The sequence below is a fragment of the Cornus florida genome, unplaced genomic scaffold (genome assembly GCF_030987335.1).
Source record: "Cornus florida cultivar Cherokee Brave unplaced genomic scaffold, ASM3098733v1 CherokeeBrave_3.0.0_Hap2_Chr08, whole genome shotgun sequence".
NCBI lineage: Eukaryota > Viridiplantae > Streptophyta > Magnoliopsida > Cornales > Cornaceae > Cornus > Cornus florida.
Genome location: NW_026775578.1, coordinates 8,742,830 through 8,762,411, shown reverse-complemented (window position 1 = coordinate 8,762,411; position 19,582 = coordinate 8,742,830). Strand labels below are relative to the sequence as shown.

The window sequence follows — 19,582 nt, the reverse complement described above, 5'->3', positions numbered from 1 at the left end:
AAATAATCAATTCTCATACTATTACTCGTTTTGGCAAATCCAAAAGGAAAAAAAATAATATGAATTGTGACTATAGGAATTGAATGTGAATCCATATATAGAATGCACACATAGATATATATATAGTTAAAATATAATTAAAAAAAGAAAAGAAAATATATATATATATTTTTTGACAATCTAGAATTTTATTGATATAAGGGATAAAACTGAGGAAAGGAGAATAAAATGAAAGAGATAAAAAAAAGGTTAAATGTTAATTTTATCTTAAAAAGTTTATATTTTTAATTTTCATAATCAAAACATGATCCTATCTTCCAAGGAAAATTTACATTTTCAGTACTTGTTCAATAACATGATCCTATTTTCCAAGGAAAGTTTATGACACAACCACCAAATTTAAGCTTTGCACTCGGACTTTCTCGATTGCGGGCTGACAAAGAATTAATAATTTGCTCCATTGCACCGCACGATTCCAAATAATTAGGTTTGAGACTTAAAATAGAAAGGACAAGTGTCATTAAAAAAAAAACTTTAGTGATAGCATCTAATTTTATTTTTATCATGCACTTATCAATTCTTTTGTTTGGAATTGAATCCTTTTGAGATTTGGAATTGATAAATAAAAAGGAAAAGGAATAAGATTGGATTTGAAATGAATTCCATTTGTGTGTTTGGAATTAGTTGAAATTTAATTATAAATAAAATATTTTTTACCATTTTATTCTTATTAATTTAAATTTCAATCTTATGTTTGACTAAAAAGAAGTGCAATTTGGTAAAGTTACAACAAACTTACGACTCATCTAATTTACAAATCCTATCAAATTCAACAATTTTTCATGAAATTTGAGGAAGCAAGAGTTTGGAATTTCAAGTCCCATGAAATTCAATTCCATTTTAAGTTATTTTGGTTTCTAAACAGTAAACACAAAAAGAATATCATTTTGAATTCCAAATCCCAACATTGAGTATCCTTGTTTTTATTTTTGTCATTCAATCATCACACTTCGAATGGTATGAAATTGCATTCCGTAAAGTCCCTTTCATTTCATTATATATAGTATGCATACATGAAAATTAGAGAAGTCAAGGAGACGAGTGATAGGGGGTTTGTATGTAGCTTTTGGGGCCATACCTTGGTGGGGTGAGTGTACATGCGTTGATTTAAAGAGCTCACAGTGACCAAATTAAGTTTCTCAATGCAACCCTAGAATTTTTACCGCCAAGTCTTGCAAATTCATCAGTGGAGTTGAGACCGACCTGACTCGCATGAAACGAAGCAATTATTCCCTCTTATTTTTTTACTTATGCTTACTGAATAATACATATATATACACACACACACACACAGTTAGTCCCCACACACTTCCATGAATTAGTGGCAGCAAGCACTGACGCACTGATCACCACATTCCTCTTGTTTGTTTCGTTGTGGGTTTACTTGGGCAGGTCTGTTATTTTTCTCTAACTAGATTTTTGATCCAGGCCGGTTTTGGATTTTTTCTTGTTTAGATTTGATCATTTTCTCTTTAATTGGATTTTGTAAGTAGTTTTGTGTGTCGGAGTGCCTTGTAGTTGTAGTTTTGAAACGATTGTCATGCTGATAGTCAGACCTTTCCATCTCTCTAGTTTACTACTTTATCCCATAATTATTCCGTGTACAGAGTGTTAGACTCTGTTTCCTCTACAAATTTAGAACACGTTCTTTATACCTTTTTTAATTTAATTTTATGTGTCTGTATTATCATCTTGAATTTAGGCCTTTAAGCCTTCGAACGACCAGAACAATTAGACAGACACCAACAATAGGGTCAATGGCTTGTTGGTCCCATGCAATTCTATGCGCTTCCAAATTACGTAGTAATCTGAACGGCATATATGAATATGTCCAAAAGGTCCAATTTTTTTTAACCCATGTGAAATGAAAAGGAGAGATTGGTCATTTTAATTAAAGTAAGCTGTAATTCCGCAGCAGCTTACCATCAGGGCCCACTTATTCAGCCCAACAATATTGACCGAAGAAGAGAAAGTAGGTATGCCATACTCATTTATTTTCTTTTAGCTCTCTAATTAGTTTCTAAGAGAGAAGGTCAAGCTTAAATGACCAATTAAGCATGAGATATTATATGTTTTAGGCTGTTGGAGGCTGGCCAATTTTGACCGTTGCCCATTCAATATTCTGAATTTTTTAATTCCCTCATCTGTTGGGCACATGAATTATTCCGATTCAGATTTCACACTGGCAACCAAATTAAATCCAAAGATTTATATTAATAGTGACAATTTGTGTTCATGGATCATAATCATGTTGCCTTAATATAAGGGTATTTTACTCGATAGATAAATCCAAAACCGACTTATTTAATAATAGTGTTAGGAACCTTCAATACTAAGCCGCCCCATTTATTAAATGAGTTAACGTGTTAACCCATTTAATGATCTATTTATCAAGATGAGAGATTTAATATTCAATCAAATAATAAATACTAGAAAAATTTTGTTACAATTAAGTCAAATATTCAAAATAAGAAGAAGAAACATAAGGAAGAAGAAACATAAGGCGTATTCGAGATTTATGTCGAAATGATTAGCTGTCCATGGTAATTAGGTTTAAACCAGTAACATATTACATAATTCACATTCACGATTATGACAAGTTAAATTAAACGAGTATAAACAGATTACACGGGTTGACGTCCCTTAATCCTAATCCGACACAAGTAAATTGGTTTGTCGTGTCAACCTGTTTATAATCTGAACCCTTCTAAAATTAACACAAATTCATTTATCTTGTATTGGGTTCGAGTCATATTAGCAAGCGAGACGTAATTTGTCATCCTATTAATATGAAACAAATTACATGTGTTTTTTTTTTTTTTTTAATATATATAATATTCAATTATTGCTATATTGTCCTCATCTCGGTACAAATCTACCAATCAAAATTGTCTCTATAGGACATGAAAGTCACGTGGCCCGCCCTAATCACAGGGTATCGACTTGGACTAACAAAGTCACTCGTTTATACTTGAAAATAGAAAGTAGCTTTTTCTTCCTATTCCTCTTCATTAATTATTTATATTATATATATAAACAGACCAAATATTTTCTAATATTTTATAATATCCCATGCTATATTGACTTGACCAAAATTAGAGTCCCATTATTATATAGATTCCCTCGTCTTTCCGTTGTGTTATTGACGAAAATGCCCTCCAACACTTTCTTTATATATAAAGACGATTCATGAGACTGAAATATGAAAAAGCAAGTCTCCTCCTCACAAAGCAAGGGTGTGTGAAAGTGAGAGAGATAGGAGACTTGTGACCTAAAAAAAAAGTAGGACAGTGGCCATGGAAGTACACACTCTGGTGAAGATGTTCAGTTCGGTTGCTTTGGTTGTTCTATTCGGGATTTTCATCCGCCTGTACAATTCGCTGGTGGCGACACCGGGGAGGCTCCGATCAAAGCTGAGGAAGCAGGGGATAGATGGGCCAAAGCAAACCTTTCTACTTGGGAACATCAGGGAGATCATGAAAGCCCGAAATTCCGCCGGAAAGCCTCCGGCAGCAGCCGATGGCCCCCCCACCCACCATGACTGCGCCTCCGCTCTCTTCCCCTTCTTCGAGCAATGGAGGAAGCAATTTGGTACGAATCACAACCTGGGCTTACATTTCTTTTTAAAATAATTTCCTACTATATTGTGTTTTTGACACCCAGAAATTAAGAAGATATTTATTAAATTTGTTTTTTTCTTTTTCCAAATGTTATGTATTTACAGGGCAAGTGTTTATGTTTGCACTTGGTAATACACAAATAATTCATGTGAATGAACCTGACACCGTGAGAGAGATAACCACATGCACATCCTTGGACTTGGGGAAGCCTTCATATCAACACAAGGAGCGCGGTGCTTTGCTTGGCCAAGGGATTCTCACTTCTAATGGAGCTGTTTGGGCTCATCAGAGGAAAATTCTTGCTCCTGAATTATACATGGAGAAAGTTAAGGTATCAATTAATTACTTACCTACCCTCTTCATTACTTACTTTACTTTCTTTGATTTTTGATTTTTGATATATTGATGACCTGCACATTAACATAATGTAGCTCAAAATCAATTAATTCTTGTAGGGGATGATGAACCTAATCACGGAGTCTACAATAACTCTCCTCAACTCATGGAAGGATAAAATTGATGCCGAGGGTGGGATCGCGGAGATCAAAATCGACCAACACATGAGAAGTTTCTCCGGAGATGTAATATCGAGAGCTTGTTTTGGAAGCAACTATTCCAAGGGTGAAGAAATCTTTAAGAGGCTTAGAGCTCTCCAGGAAGCCGCATCCAAGAAGATCTTGTCAACGGGGATTCCCGGCATGAGGTGACAATTTATTCTACTCTAAGAGCTTAAACGGTTAGATAGAATATAATTTTAATATTTAAATCATTCAAAAATAACTTTTAATGTCTTATGTTACAGGCATCTTCCTACTAAGAGCAATAGGGAAGCATGGGCATTAGAAAAGGATGTCCGTACATTGATTCTACAGGTAGTGAAGGAGAGGAAGGAAGTTGGGTATGAAAAGGACTTGTTGCAAATGGTTCTTGAAGGTGCTAAAAACAGTGACTTGAGCCAAGATGCAATTGACAGTTTCATCGTTGATAACTGCAAAAACATCTACTTGGCCGGGTATGAGACCACTGCAGTTTCAGCCACATGGTGCCTCATGCTATTGGCTGCCAATCCAGCATGGCAAGCTCGTGTCCGCCAAGAGGTTCAAGAAGTTTGTGGGGGCAAACTCCCTGATTCTGATATGATCCGTAAGATGAAACAGGTAATTCAAACCTTTGACCTCGAATTTACATGAAAATGACAGATCATTAATTCAGAAGTACTGACTCTAAATTTATCGTCTTGATCAGCTAACCATGGTGATTAATGAATCCCTACGTCTCTATCCTCCGGTGGCTGTGGTGTCAAGGGAGGCCTTGAAGGACATGAAATTCGGAAACATAAATGTTCCCCAGGGTGTCAATGTCTGGACCCTGGTGGTGACATTGCACACCGACCCTGAAATATGGGGACCGGATGCCTACAACTTCAACCCGGCCAGGTTTGCGAATGGCATCACAGGTGCCTGCAAGCTTCCACATCTGTACATGCCATTCGGAGTTGGTCCCCGGGTGTGTCTTGGCCAGAACCTCGCCATGGTTGAACTCAAGATACTGATTTCTCTCATTTTGTCCAACTTTTCGTTCACGCTCTCCCCCAAATACGTCCACACACCGGCTCTTCAGTTGGTTATAGAGCCTAAGTATGGAGTCGACCTCTTGGTGAAGAAGCTCTGATCATACTGCATTGTGACTATACATTACAGAGAATTGTTTCTTTGTATGCATTAACTTATACCAAGGAGAGTTGTTTTCCTGATATCATAAGAGAAGCTGTAGCTTTTCTATTTTATGGACTAGTAGTGTTTGTTTGTTACAGTTTACATTTGTTCATACATAATTAAATAAAAAACGAGTTTTGAATTTCATTTTCTGTCTACTAATTGATCTGCCAACATTTCAAATAAGAAAGCAAATTTGTGCCCAATTGTACCAAGCATTATTGCTTTAATCAGTCTATAGACTATAATTATAAACATGTTCGTACGTAATCATAATTATAAACTTTTCCCCATTCATTAATTATAACATTGTACCGTCAATCTATGATGTTTCTTCACATGAGTCTAAAAAATTCACGTGATGTGTCATTATTTTGAATATTGTTGATGGGATGATTCGACAATGTTGATAATATTCGTTATCTACCTAGGAAATTTCTGGTCAGTCCTTTATTAGACTGTTTCCCAGTCATCCTCGTCCTATTTATTGAAGATATTTTATGCATACTGCTAACCTGTGAATTTCACCCAGTTTAATTTAAAGGTAATTATTTTTAACCAAGTAGTATGCGTGCTCGTAAGAATGCAGGTTTTTTTGTAATATTATTCATTATTTGGAACGATGTCCTCTTAATTCTTACCATATTTAATTGCAACACAATCAGACATTTAATTAAACATGTTCTCATGGTTACTTGATTCAAAATGTATTTATGTACTTTATATTATATATGCTTATGCTTGATTGTAGGGAATTGGTATCTTATAATTGAAATCGAAATCCAATGCGTTATTTGTCAACTTCATACAACTAAATCAGATTTAAAAAGGATTTTTAGTTTCATGTACTATAAAAAAAAGTTATAAATATCTTAAAAGATTCTTTATGTGGCTGTCTATGCTAATATATCATGCCATAATATGTAAAGTGATAACTATTAAATTTTTCTTTCTTTGACTTTTTTAGTATCCTTTCTTATCTTCACCCCAAAAGTCCAAAATTTCTCATTTTTTTTTAGTCATCTCGTCCATCTTCCTCCCACAACCACAACCAGATACCTTCATGTAATTGGAGAGAAATGTGATTAATTATTAGTGATGATGCCTTACTTATAAAATTTCAATAAAATCAAATTAATTTGGAGAGAATGAATGTTAATAGAGTCCAAAGTGATTGTTGAGACTTTTGTATAATTTTTTATGATAAAATCATCTTAATAAAATTAAATTGTATTATAGATAATGAATGTTAATAGAGTCAAATGTTAATAAAATCATCTCCACATATTTGTATTACTTTTACCTTTTGGTATCTTCTCTTATTTTAAAATCAATTAAACCAATCAAACCCATAAGTTTGTTTGTTTGTTTTTTTTTTTTTTTTTTTTTTTCACCTTTCTTAAGTCTACGCGGACAAAAGAGATCCTAAATATTTATGGAGAAAAAATTGGAGATAATTAAAGAAGGAACTAAATTCCTAATACAAGAGAAACGGTTAGTGCAAAGATATTTATAGAAAAGAAAACAGAGATAATTAAAGAAGGAATTAAATTTTTAATAAAAGATGAACAATTAAGAGATCGGAAATAAAATTAAAAGTTCAATACTTTGTACTTTTGTAGTGAGTAGCATGACCCACTGCTAAATATTATTTGTCTTGTGGTGTGTCACATAGATTCTATCTAGCAAATGTCTAAATTTTCTGCCTAAATATCACTGATACAAAATTATTAAAAATTTGTCACATGACACAATTTAACACCAAATTGTTTAATTATCTTTTATTTCCCGTTGTAAGAAATAAAGATAGCTAATTATTTATTTATTGAGTGCGCTGATTTTTTTATCTCGTGAATCCCCACTTTGATGACAGTACACTGAATTCCTTACCAGAAATTATACATCTATTTGTTTATCGCTTGGTTACTATTATACATCTTTTTATCTTCTTGGTTGCTTCTACGTGAAAAAAACAAGTACTCATATTTTCCTAGGGGATAAGACTAGTTTAAATGTTCTAGGCGTTGTGGATTAATACCAGATTAGTGCCATTTTCAAAAGAACCTCTTTTTCTTCTTTGATGAAATATACCTATATATTTTGACTGCCTTTATTTTATTTTGTTGGTCCTATCCTACCAAAATTTATAATGTGCAATGATTAGAGCATGAAATTGGTAGGGCTTGACTTTGACATTATTTTATTATATATGGATTGAAAATTTACACCATTTTCTGTTGTTGGTTTTGAAATGTAAAATTTATTGTTGGGAGTTCTTATTAAATTTACACTTTCTCGTTGATGTAATTTTTTCTTACATCAAGAAATCAGAATTTACATCAAACAATCCGATTGCGAACACGTAGATTTTTTTCATATCATTTTAAGTAGATTTAGATCTATACTCACAAATTCAAACAAATCTACGTTTTTAAATGTCCTACCAAGAACATGTTGAAACTTCGTAATTATCTTGTCGGTCTGAAAAAAATTTGGTGATGGTCCAAATGTGTGGCCAACAATGTTGTTGTATATCAATTTTGGTTTAAAGTTCAAATGTATTTGGGTGAACCAGAAAACAAGAGAATTTGTTAAATGTACACTCGACAAAAGTCTAAAATTCTCTATTCATGAATCGTGTGTTGACACGTGTACACTCGACAAAAGTTTAAATTTAGCAAAGGAGGAAAAGTCAACATGTTCATTTAGGTCCTTTTGGAAGTTGGAAATATTGAAATTTTTGTTATTAATATAATAATGATGTTCTTGGTTGGTGGTGGGGGGCTAAATGCTAGTAGTAGTGTTGAACAACTGTTGTTCCCAAAATAAATGAAAAATAGGGTAACGTAATCACCGCAAAAATTTACAAGTCAAACTCATGTTCATTCTGGCACCGCGGCGTGCGGAGGTAGGCCAACCAATTAAGGTTTCTACTCTCTCTCTCTCTCACACACACACACACAGAACACACACGATAAATAGTCGACCAATCGTGTCTCACAGGTCACACAAGGACTAGCAAGTAAAATTCAAGAAATTAATGTTGAATGTGTGTAAGTGTGTGGGCGGAAGTATAGACTGGATTCACACTGGATTCACACAAGACGTCGTGGGCAAAGTCTCAATCCAATAAAAACATTATTTTTGTTTTAGTTAACAACAAAACGCCTAAAACAAAGAGTATATCAAAAGAGTCCTAAAAAAAACATTGAATGAATTAATTTGAAATTTTATGAAATTATATATAAATTCAACTTTAATGAATAGCAGAAATGAAATAGCTTAATAACAAGATTTTTACCTCGTAATTTGAATGTTAAAAAATTTAAGCTTTCACGAAATCAAGAATGAGACTCAAAAACTTTTGTTTAGGGGGCCAAACTAGATCTATGAAGGTAGAAATTTTAAAAGTTAGCTGTAAATTATTTTTATTAGCAATATAGCTCTTGATATATATTTGACGTTTTAATATATTATAATGGATTTTTCAGTTCTATTATATTTTGGATTTGATTCAACCAAATTAAAATTTTCACCTGATAAGTGAATTATTAATAATACTGTAAAGAGGTTGGAAGCCACCATCATCGAAAGAAAAAACAAAACAAACAAATTATATATATAAACTTACCATCTTTGGCTAATTTTATATTATTAATAAATTAAATAAATCATTTTTGCTGTCGTGTGTTCCTTGAAAAATGTTCCGGAGCGAATTTGGGGAGGCTTTGGTTCTCAAAAAGGCTGCTGGTTTGGCTATTGATTGGGGCTCTGAGAAGGTAATTTTTGAACCTGAAGTTGAAACCTTAGTGAAGGCAATGATGGGGTCACCATAGCTCCGATGACTATTTTCACAATGATGATTGATATTTGTAACTTGTTGAAAATTAATATGAATTTTCAGTAATAATTTATTATCAAATAAGCAAAATTTAGTGGCACACGAAAATGCTTCTCTCGCTTTTACTTGTGAGCGTGATCATGTTTTTGAGAAAGATGTTCCTGAAACAATGGTAGCAGTGACTACTGTTCAATCCATGTATCTTTGTTTTCATTTCTATATCAATATATCCTTTCTTGCCGTGAAAAATATATATATAGAGTCGTGATCTCTTATTTTTCATGGAGTAAAAAAATTAATTCATACTTTCTATATAGACCGTTAGATTAAATCTAACGGCCATTTTTCTAACCCACCTATAACCTTTTCTTTTAACACAAAACCACTCCCACCCTATTTTTAGTTTCTTTATTTAATTTTACCATTACTATCTACTATAATAATAAAAGGTAATTATTAAAATAAAAATAGAAACCTTTGAGTGGGGGTTTATATCCGATGGTCGGGATAGACTGATGGCTCGATTCAACTCTCTCTCCATTTTTTCGTGCGTGACTGAATTTGAATCCACGGACAAATGATTACTCTCCATGGATTAGGTTGTGAGAAGAGCTTCACCCATTTTTTTTGGGTTACCTTATTGTTTCTGAGGTGAATTCTACGGTCCCACCATAGTCTGTACATCATCATCATCCAATAATCAAACTCACAAATTCACAAATTCAATAATAAATTTCACTAAATGCCCAACTTCAAATTGAAATAAAAAAAACTTTTGTTCAAACTTTAAATAAAATTTTCTTTCAATTTCAATTCCAATGAATCAATTCAATATTCCAAAATATAACAATACAATATATTTGTTGATAAATTTACTTATACTAGAGAAATATATTAATTTACTTATACTGAAAACAATAAGATGTTTCTTTAAAAAATGTTATAATATCATACTATTATTGCAAAATTAAAATATACGGATATTGTTTTTCTTTCAAAGAAACATTTAAATAAAAACAAATTTATTAATAAAATATATTGGTATTATTTTTTTTTTTTGAAAGGTTTCTATTTTTATTTTGATAATTACTTTTTATTGTTACCATAAGTGGTAATGGTAAAATTAAATATAAAAATTAAAAATAGTGTAAGAGTAATTTTGTGTTTAAAGGAAAGGCTATATATGGATTTGAAAAATGACCGTTAAATTTAATCTAACGATTTATATAAAATATGTGTATTAATTTTCTTGCTTCACGAGGAGCGAGAGATCAAGATTCCTCTCTCTATATATATATGTTTATATAAATCAATAAATGTGTACACAGATTTTTGACAAGATTTCTAGTAGATATTGTCTAAGAACCTTGCTTTAGTATTTGAAAAATAATTGCCGCAGAGGACCATAGTAAGCATTAGATTGTTATTCAATCAAAATCAATATAAATTGTGATTAATCCGTTTCCTTTTTTTGTTGGTTTAATAAAATTCTGATTTAGGAAAATATAGATATTTTTTCTAAATATTTTTTACCAAATATTTTTTAAAACCCCTAAGTGGCGGAGCCACGTTAGGACCAGTACTGAAAATTTCTTTTATTTATATTTTTTATACATAAGTTCTGATAATTGTAAAACAAAACGTATGCCAAACGAGCTCCAAAGAAAGCATTGAATGAATTAATTTGAAATTTTATGAAATCATATATAAATTCAACTTTAATAAATAGCGAAAATGAAATAACTTAATAACAAGATTTTTACCTCGCAATTTAAATGTTAAAACATTGAAGCTTTCACGAAATCAAGAATGAGACTCAAAAGCTTTTGTTTAGGGGGGCCAAACTAGATCTATGAAGGTAGAAAATTTAAAAGTTAGCTGTAAATTATTTTTATTAGCAATATAGCTCTTGATATATATTTGACGTTTTAATATATTATAATGAATTTTTCAGTTCTATTATAATTTGGATTTGATTCAACCAAATTAAAATTTTCAGCTGATAGTGAATTATTAATAATACTGTAAAGAGGTTGGAAGCCACCATCATTGAAAGAAAAAACAAAACAAACAAACTATATGTATAAACTTACCATCTTTCGCTAATTTTATATTATTAATAAATTAAATAATTCATTTTTGCTGTCGTGTGTTTCTTGAAAAATGTTTCCGGAGCGAATTTGGGGAGGCTTTGGTCCTCAAAAAGGCTGCTGGTTTGGCTATTGATTGGGGCTTTGAGAAAGGAATTTTTGAATCTGAAGCTGAGACCTTAGTGAAGGCAATGATGGGGTCACTATAGCTCCATTGACTATTTTCACAATAATAATTGATATTTGTAACTTGTTGAAAATCAATGTGAATTTTTAGTTACAATTCATTTTTAAATAAGCAAATACAGTGACACAGAAAGGTGCTTCTCTCACTTTTACTTATAAGCATGATCATGTTTTTGAAAAAGATGTTCTTGAAGCAATGGTAACAATGACTACTGCTGAATCCATGTATCTTTGTTTTAATAAACCTTTTCTTGCCATGAAAATATATATATATATATATATATAGATCAATAAATGTGTACACAGATTGTTTTAGATAAGATTTCTAGTAGATATTGTCTAAGAACCTTGCTCTAGTATTTGAAAAATAATTGCCGCAGTGGACCTTAGTCAGCATTAGATTGTCATTCAATCAAACCATATTAAATTTATTCATAATCAATACAAATTGTGAGCAAGACCTACATTTATTTAGTGGACTGGGCTCCAGAAATTCGGAAGCTATTACATCTCGACGTTAATGTTCTTGTGTTTTTCTTTACTTTGCACGTGAATAAATAAAATGCCTCTACCTATTATTATCGTTATTTTTTTTAATCCGTTTCCTTCTTTTGTTGGTTTAATAAAATTCTGATTTAGGAAAATATAGATATTTTTTCTAAAATTTTTTTACCAAATATTTTTTAAAATCCTTGAGTGGCGGAGCCACGTTAGGATTAGTGGGGGCAAATTTTCTTTTATTTCTATTTGCTATACATGAGTTCTGATAATTGTAAAAATGCTCTCGCTAAACTTTTAAAATATTCTTTAAAGAACTTAAGAAAAACTTGCAAAAGTCAAAATGATCCCTCATTTTTTAACTCATTTGCCCAACAAGAAGACCTATGTTTAAGAATCAAAGCTTAGGAAAGACTCCTCATTTGCTATTGAATTTTTTTTTTTTTTTTTTTTGTATTTTCTATATGCAAATCTTGATAATTATAAAATTTTCCCAGATTGAGCTCCTAAAAAATTCACAAAAAAAAGCATCCAAAATTCACAAATACCTCCCATTTTCTAACTCATTTTCCCAACAATTGTTTATAAATTCATAAAAGACCCACCCCCTTTTTCTCCTCTCATGGTGTAGGTGCGAAATTTCTCCACTCGCAAAATTTTAACAATCAAAATTCAGAAAAAAATCTCTGTTGCTATTTATTATTTTGGTTCAAAATTTCTTATCATATTAATAGTTGCCTCCACTTAACTAAATTATTTGCTCTGCCACTAAATCCCACCATTTATATTTATTATTACATGGAAAAAACTTAAATAGATCATTTAAATTGCCACAGAGAGTTTAATAAGAACATCATTTGTTATTGCCAATACATTGACACTTCTCTAACGCTTTGATGTGTCCATAATTAACAAATAGAGCTCTTAATTTTAGACACTTGGCCGGCATTTCTTGATCATATGCTAATATTGACCAATAAAGCTTCAACTTTAAATGAAGACTTTCTTATTAACATTGAAATGAAGTATAAACAAAGTATGAGCATTCAGAAGAATAAATGGGAATGAAAATATTTATGGTCATTGTCTTTAGATTGAAACAAAATCATCTTGTTCAATTCCAAGATCAATGGCATGAGATACATACACATTTTTTTTCATCCTTCAACAGAAACCAATTGTAAAGCCATATTATCTCTACCCAGCAATCACACTTTCTTTACGATGAGATTCAATCCATACTTGGCCTGTAAAGTAAGTTTGAAATTTGGGGAATGCTGATACTTGGGGGAGATAGAGAATGAGAATTTGGAAAGCAGAAGAGACATGAGAATTTTAAGTTCAACCATGGCAAATTTCTGCCCCAAGCATATATGAGGGCCAATTCCGAAAGGAATGTAAGCCTGTGGGAACTTGCAAGCACCATAGATGCCATGTGCAAACCTCTCCGGCTTGAACTCATCAGCATCTTCTCCCCAAATTTCAGGTAGTCGATGCAAAGTAGTGATCGGAATCCAGAGGTTGACTCCTTTTGGAATATAGATATCCCCTAAATTCAAGTCCTCAAGTGCTTCTCTTGCAGTGAATGGAATTGGAGGATATAGTCTCATTGTCTCTTGAATCACCATTGTCACCTGTCAAGTAGTAGTAGTCCTCAGTCTATTTATTCACAAAAAATTTGAAATGTGCGTGTTACACATTTTATATTTGCTTTGTACAAATTTGAATAATAAAATGTTTCTTAAACACCACTTGTTAGAGAAATAATGCAAATTACTGAGATAATTAAGTACCATTTTTAACTTGTGGAGTGAATCTGCATCAGGTGGGTGACCTTGAAAAATGTTGATCACTTCATCTCGAGCCTGAGTTTGCCATTCTGGAAATGCAGCTAGCAGCATCAAGGTCCATGTCGCGACACTGGCCACAGTCTCGTGGCCTGCAACATAGATGCTTTTACAATTGTCCACCACATAGCAGTTTGTTGTTTCTTCCCCAAGCTGCTCAGCATAAGCACCTTCCTGTATAACTTGAAGCAGATCCTTCTGATCACTTTTACCACTACCATCCTTCACTAGCTTTAGTATTGACTCTCGAATTTCTCTCTCTAACTTCCACACCTCTATATTGGTTTTCGTAGGAAAACACCTAAGTAAATTGGACAACACGTATGCGCGGTGGCACAAGTTAACGGATTAAACACTGGAAGAAATAATGGATGCATATATAATGATATCAATGATGAACATAAATTTTTAATACCCGAGGAAGGGAATTCTGGCAACGACGGATGTGTAAGAAATGGCCTTTTGAAGTGATCTAATAAGTTCAAACACATGTTTCCCTTTGGAATGCATGCTCCCAAAACAAGCTTTTGAGATGGTATTCATGGAGAACTTTGCCAGATCCTCGTCAACCCTAATATCTGCCTCTCCTCCCATTCCTTCAACTTGAGCTTCCCATGACTTCACCATTGTCAATGCTGACTCCACCATCGTCAATGCTGACTCCACCATCATTCCCACCATATCCTGTACATTTCCCTTGTTTAGACTATATCAAAGCACGTACATACAACACTATATACAACAATAACAACCAAGCCTTTTCACAAATACTTGGAATCGGCTACATGAATCTCATGTTTCCATTCGCTCTGTTTAAGGCCATAGCCTCAATCAAAATTTACCCATGCTCTGCCATCCTTGCTGGGAGAAGATAATTTACCTTGACTTTGTCCACAAAGAACTCTGGTGCAATGACTTTCCTCTGGTGTGCCCAAACTTGCCCATTGGATCTTGCAATGCCATTACCAAACAAGGACTTAATTATCGGTATTGCATATACAGGTCTACCCAAGTCCAGTGACTTGAATAAGCTAATTTCCTTCAACACCGCTGGATCACTTATGTACAAATTCTGAACATTTCCTGTGGTATACATATATATCTGACCTACAATATAGCATTTTCTAAACTCATCAATTACTGAAACAAATAGAGAGATACAGAATCAGAAAAAAATTATGTGGAACATGAGAGATGTCTCTGTGGTTTATGTGATGCAATGGCTAAAGGTACTCAGCACTCCGGTTTGAGATCTCAGAGCAATACTAGCACCCAGTGCCAATTACCAAATGCAAACACAAAATCATCGAAACTGGATCTTATTCAAAATAATTTCTTGGTTTGTTCATATTAGTGAAATAATGCCTAGGAGGGTTGTTACGTCATTATGTAAAATGCATAATAACATTACTTTTCAGCATTTAGAACTCAAAATAATGACAGTTATAACAAATAATAGATATTGAAATATAATAAGGAATAGCAAGGATGAAGAAGGGTGAGAATCTAAATGGTACCGTATATTCGCCTCCAGCTCTCAAAGTATGGGAAGATAGAAAGAGAATAGTTGGCTGTTGGAGAGCTAGCAACAGCTTCATTTGCCGATCTGCAGGCTGTCTGATTCGACGTGATTCTTTTCATCTCTGAGACATTGCCCATCAGAAAAGATGGCGGTGGACCTTTGATACCTTGCCTTCTCAACTTCCCTCTCATTCTTTCAGGCCTCACCCACAAAACATTATAAAGATGCATATACAAGCAAATCGAGCATACAACTATCAACCATATCATCGTATCCATCATCATCTATTCAATTTCTGAATTCTATCTGTCTCTATCCCGTGCTTCCTTCAGAGCTTGTTTACATAGAGAAGCTTACCTTGAACTAAGTGAAATAAATAGTTCGGCAAAGTTGATTTCTTGTTCATTTGATCAACTAAACAAAATTTAATTAACAAGACTATGAGAATGAAGAGGTTCGCATCTTTTCTTGTCCTTATGCAAAAGGCATCTTTTGATTGTTCAGTGTTGCACTTGAGTCTGATTGAAACTAGGGATACAAAAAATTAATAATTCGAAGATACTCCTTTCATGTAAGACAAGGAGATTAATATTCTTCTTGTGGTACCAACAGGCCAGTTTCCAAAGGGATATCACAGGTTGGAGGCTCAGTGGGCGCATGTGTGTGTGAGTACCAACTAAGAAATATATATATATATATTCTTCTCGTGGTAATAGTTAGAATAGCAAAGGAATATACTTATAGTAAAACACAACCAGCTTGTTGATCAATTCCAAGATAACTAGCATGAGATATACAATTTTCATCCTTGAACAGAGGCCAATTTGTAAAGGCATATTATCTCTGCTTAATCTAATGATCAGGCCTTCACGCTTTCTTTACGATGAGATTCAATCCATACTTGGGCTGCAAACTAATGTCCAAAGTTGGGGAATGCAGATACTTAGGGGAGATAGAGAGTGAGAACTTGGCAAGTAGAACAGATACAAGAATTTTAAGTTCAACCATTGCAAATTTCTGCCCAAAGCATGTACGAGGGCCCACCCCGAAAGGAATATAAGCCTGTGGGAACTTGCAAGCACCATAGATGCCATGTGCAAACCTCTCCGGCTTGAACTCATCAGCATCTTCTCCCCAAATTTCAGGTAGTCGATGCAAAGTAGTGATCGGAATCCAAATGTTGACTCCTTTTGGAATGTAGATATCCCCTAAATTCAAGTCTGCAAGCGTTTCTCTTGCAAGGAATGGAGTTGCAGGGTATAGCCTCAGCGTCTCCTGAATCACCATTGTCACCTGTAAAGTAGTAGTAGTCCTCGTTCTATTCATTGACAAAATTTAATCTGAAATGTGTCTCGGTCGTTACTCATTATATATATATTTGTTTCGTACAATTTTGAATAATAACATGTTTGTCAAACACCACTTGTTAATTAAATAGTACAAATTAATGAGATAATTAAGTACCATCTTTAACTTGAGGAGCGAATTTGCATCAGGTGGGTGACCTTGTAAAATGTCGATCACTTCAGCTCGAGCCCTAGTCTGCCATTCTGGATATGCAGCTAGCAGCATCAAGGTCCATGCTGCAACACCAGCCATAGTCCCGTGGCCTGAGACATAGATGTTTTTACAATTGTCTACCACATAGCAGTTTGCTGTTTCTTCCCCAAGCTGCTCAGCATAAGCACCTTCCTGTATAACTTGAAGCAGATCGTTCTGATCACTTCTACCGCTACCACTCTTCACTAGCTTTAGTATCAACTCCCGAATTTCTCTCTCTAACTTCCACACCTCTATACTGGTTTTGGTAGGAAAATACCTAAGTAAATTGGACAACACGAATGCACGGTGGCATAAGCTAGTTAAAGACTTAAATGCTAGAAGAAATTAATGGTTGCATGTATAATGAGAACGATGAATATATAGAAATTATTAATACCTGAGGAAGGGGATCCTGACAATATTGGATGTGTAAGATATGGCCTTTTGAAGCGATCCAATAAGTTCAAACACATGCTTCCCTTCGGATGACATGCTCCCAAAACAAGCTTTCGAGATGGTATTCATGGAGAAGTTTGCCAAATCATCATAAACTCCAATATCCGCCTCTCCTCCCATTCCTTCAACTTGAGCTTCCAATGACTTCACTATTGTCATTGCGGACTCCACCATTATTCCCACCATATCCTGTAAATATCTTGCTCTCATTTAGACTAAATCTATCTATGTACAACACTAGCTATATCGAATCAATAAATTAATGCATGTCCATGCTTAAACCCACACCAAAACTAAATGGGGTTGTATGTTACGGAAGCCAACCAATACCATACATACATAGCCTATACTTCAATCCGATACACATTCAATAGTAGCAGGGAAAGGCGGGGGAGTTTGCAAAATTAATTTACCTACTGCATTGCCATCCTAGCTAGCTGGGAGACGATGAATTACCTTGACTTTGTCCACAAAGAACTCTGGTGCGATGATTTTCTTCTGGTGAGCCCAAGCTTGCCCATTAGATCTTACAACACTATCCCCTAACAAAGACCTAAGTTGTGGTGACAAATATACAGGTTTACCCAAGTCCCATGACTTGAATAAGCTAATTTCCTTCACCACTCCTAGATCACTTATGTACAAATTTTGAACATTTCCTGTGGTATACATATATACCTGACCTGCAACATTGCATATTCTAATTTCATCAGTTACAGAAATAGATAAAGAGATGAGTACAAAATAAGAACAAAATTATGTGCTATGACACCCATTAACGAATGCAAACACAGTTATAATCAATAAATAATGAGATATGATGAGAAATTTTAGTAGGGTAAGTATGGGTTTGTGGTACCATATATCTGCGTCCAGCGCTCAAAGTAGGGGAACATAGAAAGGGCATAGTTGGCTGTTAGAGGCCCAGCAGAGGCTTCGATATGATCAGACGAGATTCTTTTCATCTGTGAGACATTGCCCGTCAGAAAAGATGGTGGTGGACCTCTGATACCTTGCCTACTCAGCTTCTCTCTGACCCTTTCAGGCCTTACCCACAAAACATTATAGACATGTATACACAAGCTACTCAAGCATACAACAATCAACCAAATCAGCATATTCATCGCCTCCTCCATTTCTAATTTCTCTACCTCACTCCAGTGCTTGCTCTAAGGATTTATTAAGTGTGTGTGTGTGTGTGTGTGTGTGTGTGTGTGTGTAATGGGTCAGAACTCAGAAGTGTTAGGCTGTTTAGTTTTAAATATTGATGCAAACACAATACAAAAGAGAAGAACACCTTGAAAGTAAAGTTATATAATAGTTCAGCAGAGTATATATCCATGTGAAAAAGGTATCTTTAGATATTGTGTCGAATTGCATTTGATTCTAATCAAAACTGATCTAACAAAAAATAATTGAAGATGCTTGTGTGGTGTAAGAATGGGTTATTGTTTGGTAAGATTCTCAAGCATAAGTAAATCCAGAAGCTGTTGCCATCTCAACATTTTTAAGCCCACTATTGTCGTCTCAATTGCATGTTTTATATTTATGTGTACTTTGCACATGAATAAATAACATGTCACCATCTAGTTTTTTTTTTTTTTTTTAATCCCGCTATCAAGATTTATCACCAGAGAGAGAATCTAATAGGAACATTTGCTACTGAGGATACTCGACACATTTCAAACACTGCAAAATAGTTGTTTGATACATCCTAAATGTGTCCATAATTTACAAATAGAGCTCTAAATTTTATATTGACCAATGCTCTTCTTGTGGTAGTAGTACTTAGAATGGCAAAGGAGACATTGAACATTTAAATCTGTTTAGAAGATGAATAAAGAGATTGCAAAAGCAGTAGTAGCAGAATCAACAATAATGGGTGGTAAATCTAGCATTCATATCAATCAGTATATTTTATTTATATTGATTAGTACCTGGTTTTTTGGCGGACTGATCTTCCCTGCTGCAAAACCAGAGGTGTCACCGTCTCAAACATTTTTGAGCCCCTTGTTCCTCAATTGCTTGCTTTTGTGTTCTTTAGCATGTTTTGTAAGTTATAATAATGAAAATTTTTCATTTCCTTAAATTTTTGTTTCTTGATTTATGGATTTAACAAAGGACTGAAACACCACATCAGAACACCATTCCCATCACAAAAATATTAAACCTCAAATGTTAAGCAGTTCACCAGATGTTAGTAAT

General features: G+C 33.8%; 4 protein-coding genes across 4 annotated transcripts; 1 reads left to right on the top strand and 3 right to left on the bottom strand.

The window, feature by feature from the left end:
* Nucleotides 1-3,255: 3,255 nt before the first annotated feature.
* On the top strand, nucleotides 3,256-5,542 carry LOC132269243 (cytochrome P450 714C2-like). The gene is made up of 5 exons (XM_059770370.1): nucleotides 3,256-3,651; nucleotides 3,785-4,011; nucleotides 4,136-4,383; nucleotides 4,483-4,837; nucleotides 4,926-5,542. The coding sequence occupies exons 1-5, from the start codon at nucleotides 3,357-3,359 to the stop codon at nucleotides 5,349-5,351; spliced, it is 1,551 nt and encodes a 516-aa protein (XP_059626353.1). The 5' UTR covers nucleotides 3,256-3,356; the 3' UTR covers nucleotides 5,352-5,542.
* Nucleotides 5,543-13,038: 7,496 nt separating this feature from the next.
* Nucleotides 13,039-15,774, bottom strand: LOC132268383 (cytochrome P450 714C2-like). Its single transcript, XM_059769237.1, has 5 exons — nucleotides 15,375-15,774; nucleotides 14,738-14,964; nucleotides 14,273-14,541; nucleotides 13,804-14,158; nucleotides 13,039-13,644 (listed from the first exon to the last, which is right to left on the bottom strand). The coding sequence occupies exons 1-5, from the start codon at nucleotides 15,661-15,663 to the stop codon at nucleotides 13,219-13,221; spliced, it is 1,566 nt and encodes a 521-aa protein (XP_059625220.1). The 5' UTR covers nucleotides 15,664-15,774; the 3' UTR covers nucleotides 13,039-13,218.
* A 963-nt stretch (nucleotides 15,775-16,737) lies between these two features.
* LOC132268382 (cytochrome P450 714C2-like) lies at nucleotides 16,738-17,674 on the bottom strand. Its single transcript, XM_059769236.1, has 2 exons — nucleotides 17,319-17,674; nucleotides 16,738-17,198 (listed from the first exon to the last, which is right to left on the bottom strand). The coding sequence occupies exons 1-2, from the start codon at nucleotides 17,585-17,587 to the stop codon at nucleotides 16,739-16,741; spliced, it is 729 nt and encodes a 242-aa protein (XP_059625219.1). The 5' UTR covers nucleotides 17,588-17,674; the 3' UTR covers nucleotide 16,738.
* Nucleotides 17,675-17,806: 132 nt separating this feature from the next.
* Nucleotides 17,807-19,490, bottom strand: LOC132269680 (cytochrome P450 714C2-like). Its single transcript, XM_059770938.1, has 2 exons — nucleotides 18,237-19,490; nucleotides 17,807-18,060 (listed from the first exon to the last, which is right to left on the bottom strand). Exons 1-2 carry the CDS (start codon nucleotides 18,511-18,513, stop codon nucleotides 17,807-17,809), a joined length of 531 nt encoding a protein of 176 aa, XP_059626921.1. The 5' UTR covers nucleotides 18,514-19,490.
* Between the last annotated feature and the right edge of the window lie 92 nt (nucleotides 19,491-19,582).

Coding starts and splice junctions, on each gene's coding strand:
- LOC132269243 (XM_059770370.1), top strand. CDS start 3,357: ATGGAAGTACACACTCTGGTGAAGATGTTCAGTTCGGTTGCTTTGGTT. Junction 4,384..4,482: donor ACGGGGATTCCCGGCATGAG/GTGACAATTTAT, acceptor CTTATGTTACAG/GCATCTTCCTACTAAGAGCA. Junction 4,838..4,925: donor TGATCCGTAAGATGAAACAG/GTAATTCAAACC, acceptor CGTCTTGATCAG/CTAACCATGGTGATTAATGA.
- LOC132268383 (XM_059769237.1), bottom strand. CDS start 15,663: ATGATGATGGATACGATGATATGGTTGATAGTTGTATGCTCGATTTGC. Junction 14,965..15,374: donor GAGCTGGAGGCGAATATACG/GTACCATTTAGA, acceptor GCTATATTGTAG/GTCAGATATATATGTATACC. Junction 14,542..14,737: donor TCTTTGTGGACAAAGTCAAG/GTAAATTATCTT, acceptor GGAAATGTACAG/GATATGGTGGGAATGATGGT.
- LOC132269680 (XM_059770938.1), bottom strand. CDS start 18,513: ATGGAGGAGGCGATGAATATGCTGATTTGGTTGATTGTTGTATGCTTG. Junction 18,061..18,236: donor GCGCTGGACGCAGATATATG/GTACCACAAACC, acceptor GCAATGTTGCAG/GTCAGGTATATATGTATACC.
- LOC132268382 (XM_059769236.1), bottom strand. CDS start 17,587: ATGAGAGCAAGATATTTACAGGATATGGTGGGAATAATGGTGGAGTCC. Junction 17,199..17,318: donor GTCAGGATCCCCTTCCTCAG/GTATTAATAATT, acceptor CAATTTACTTAG/GTATTTTCCTACCAAAACCA.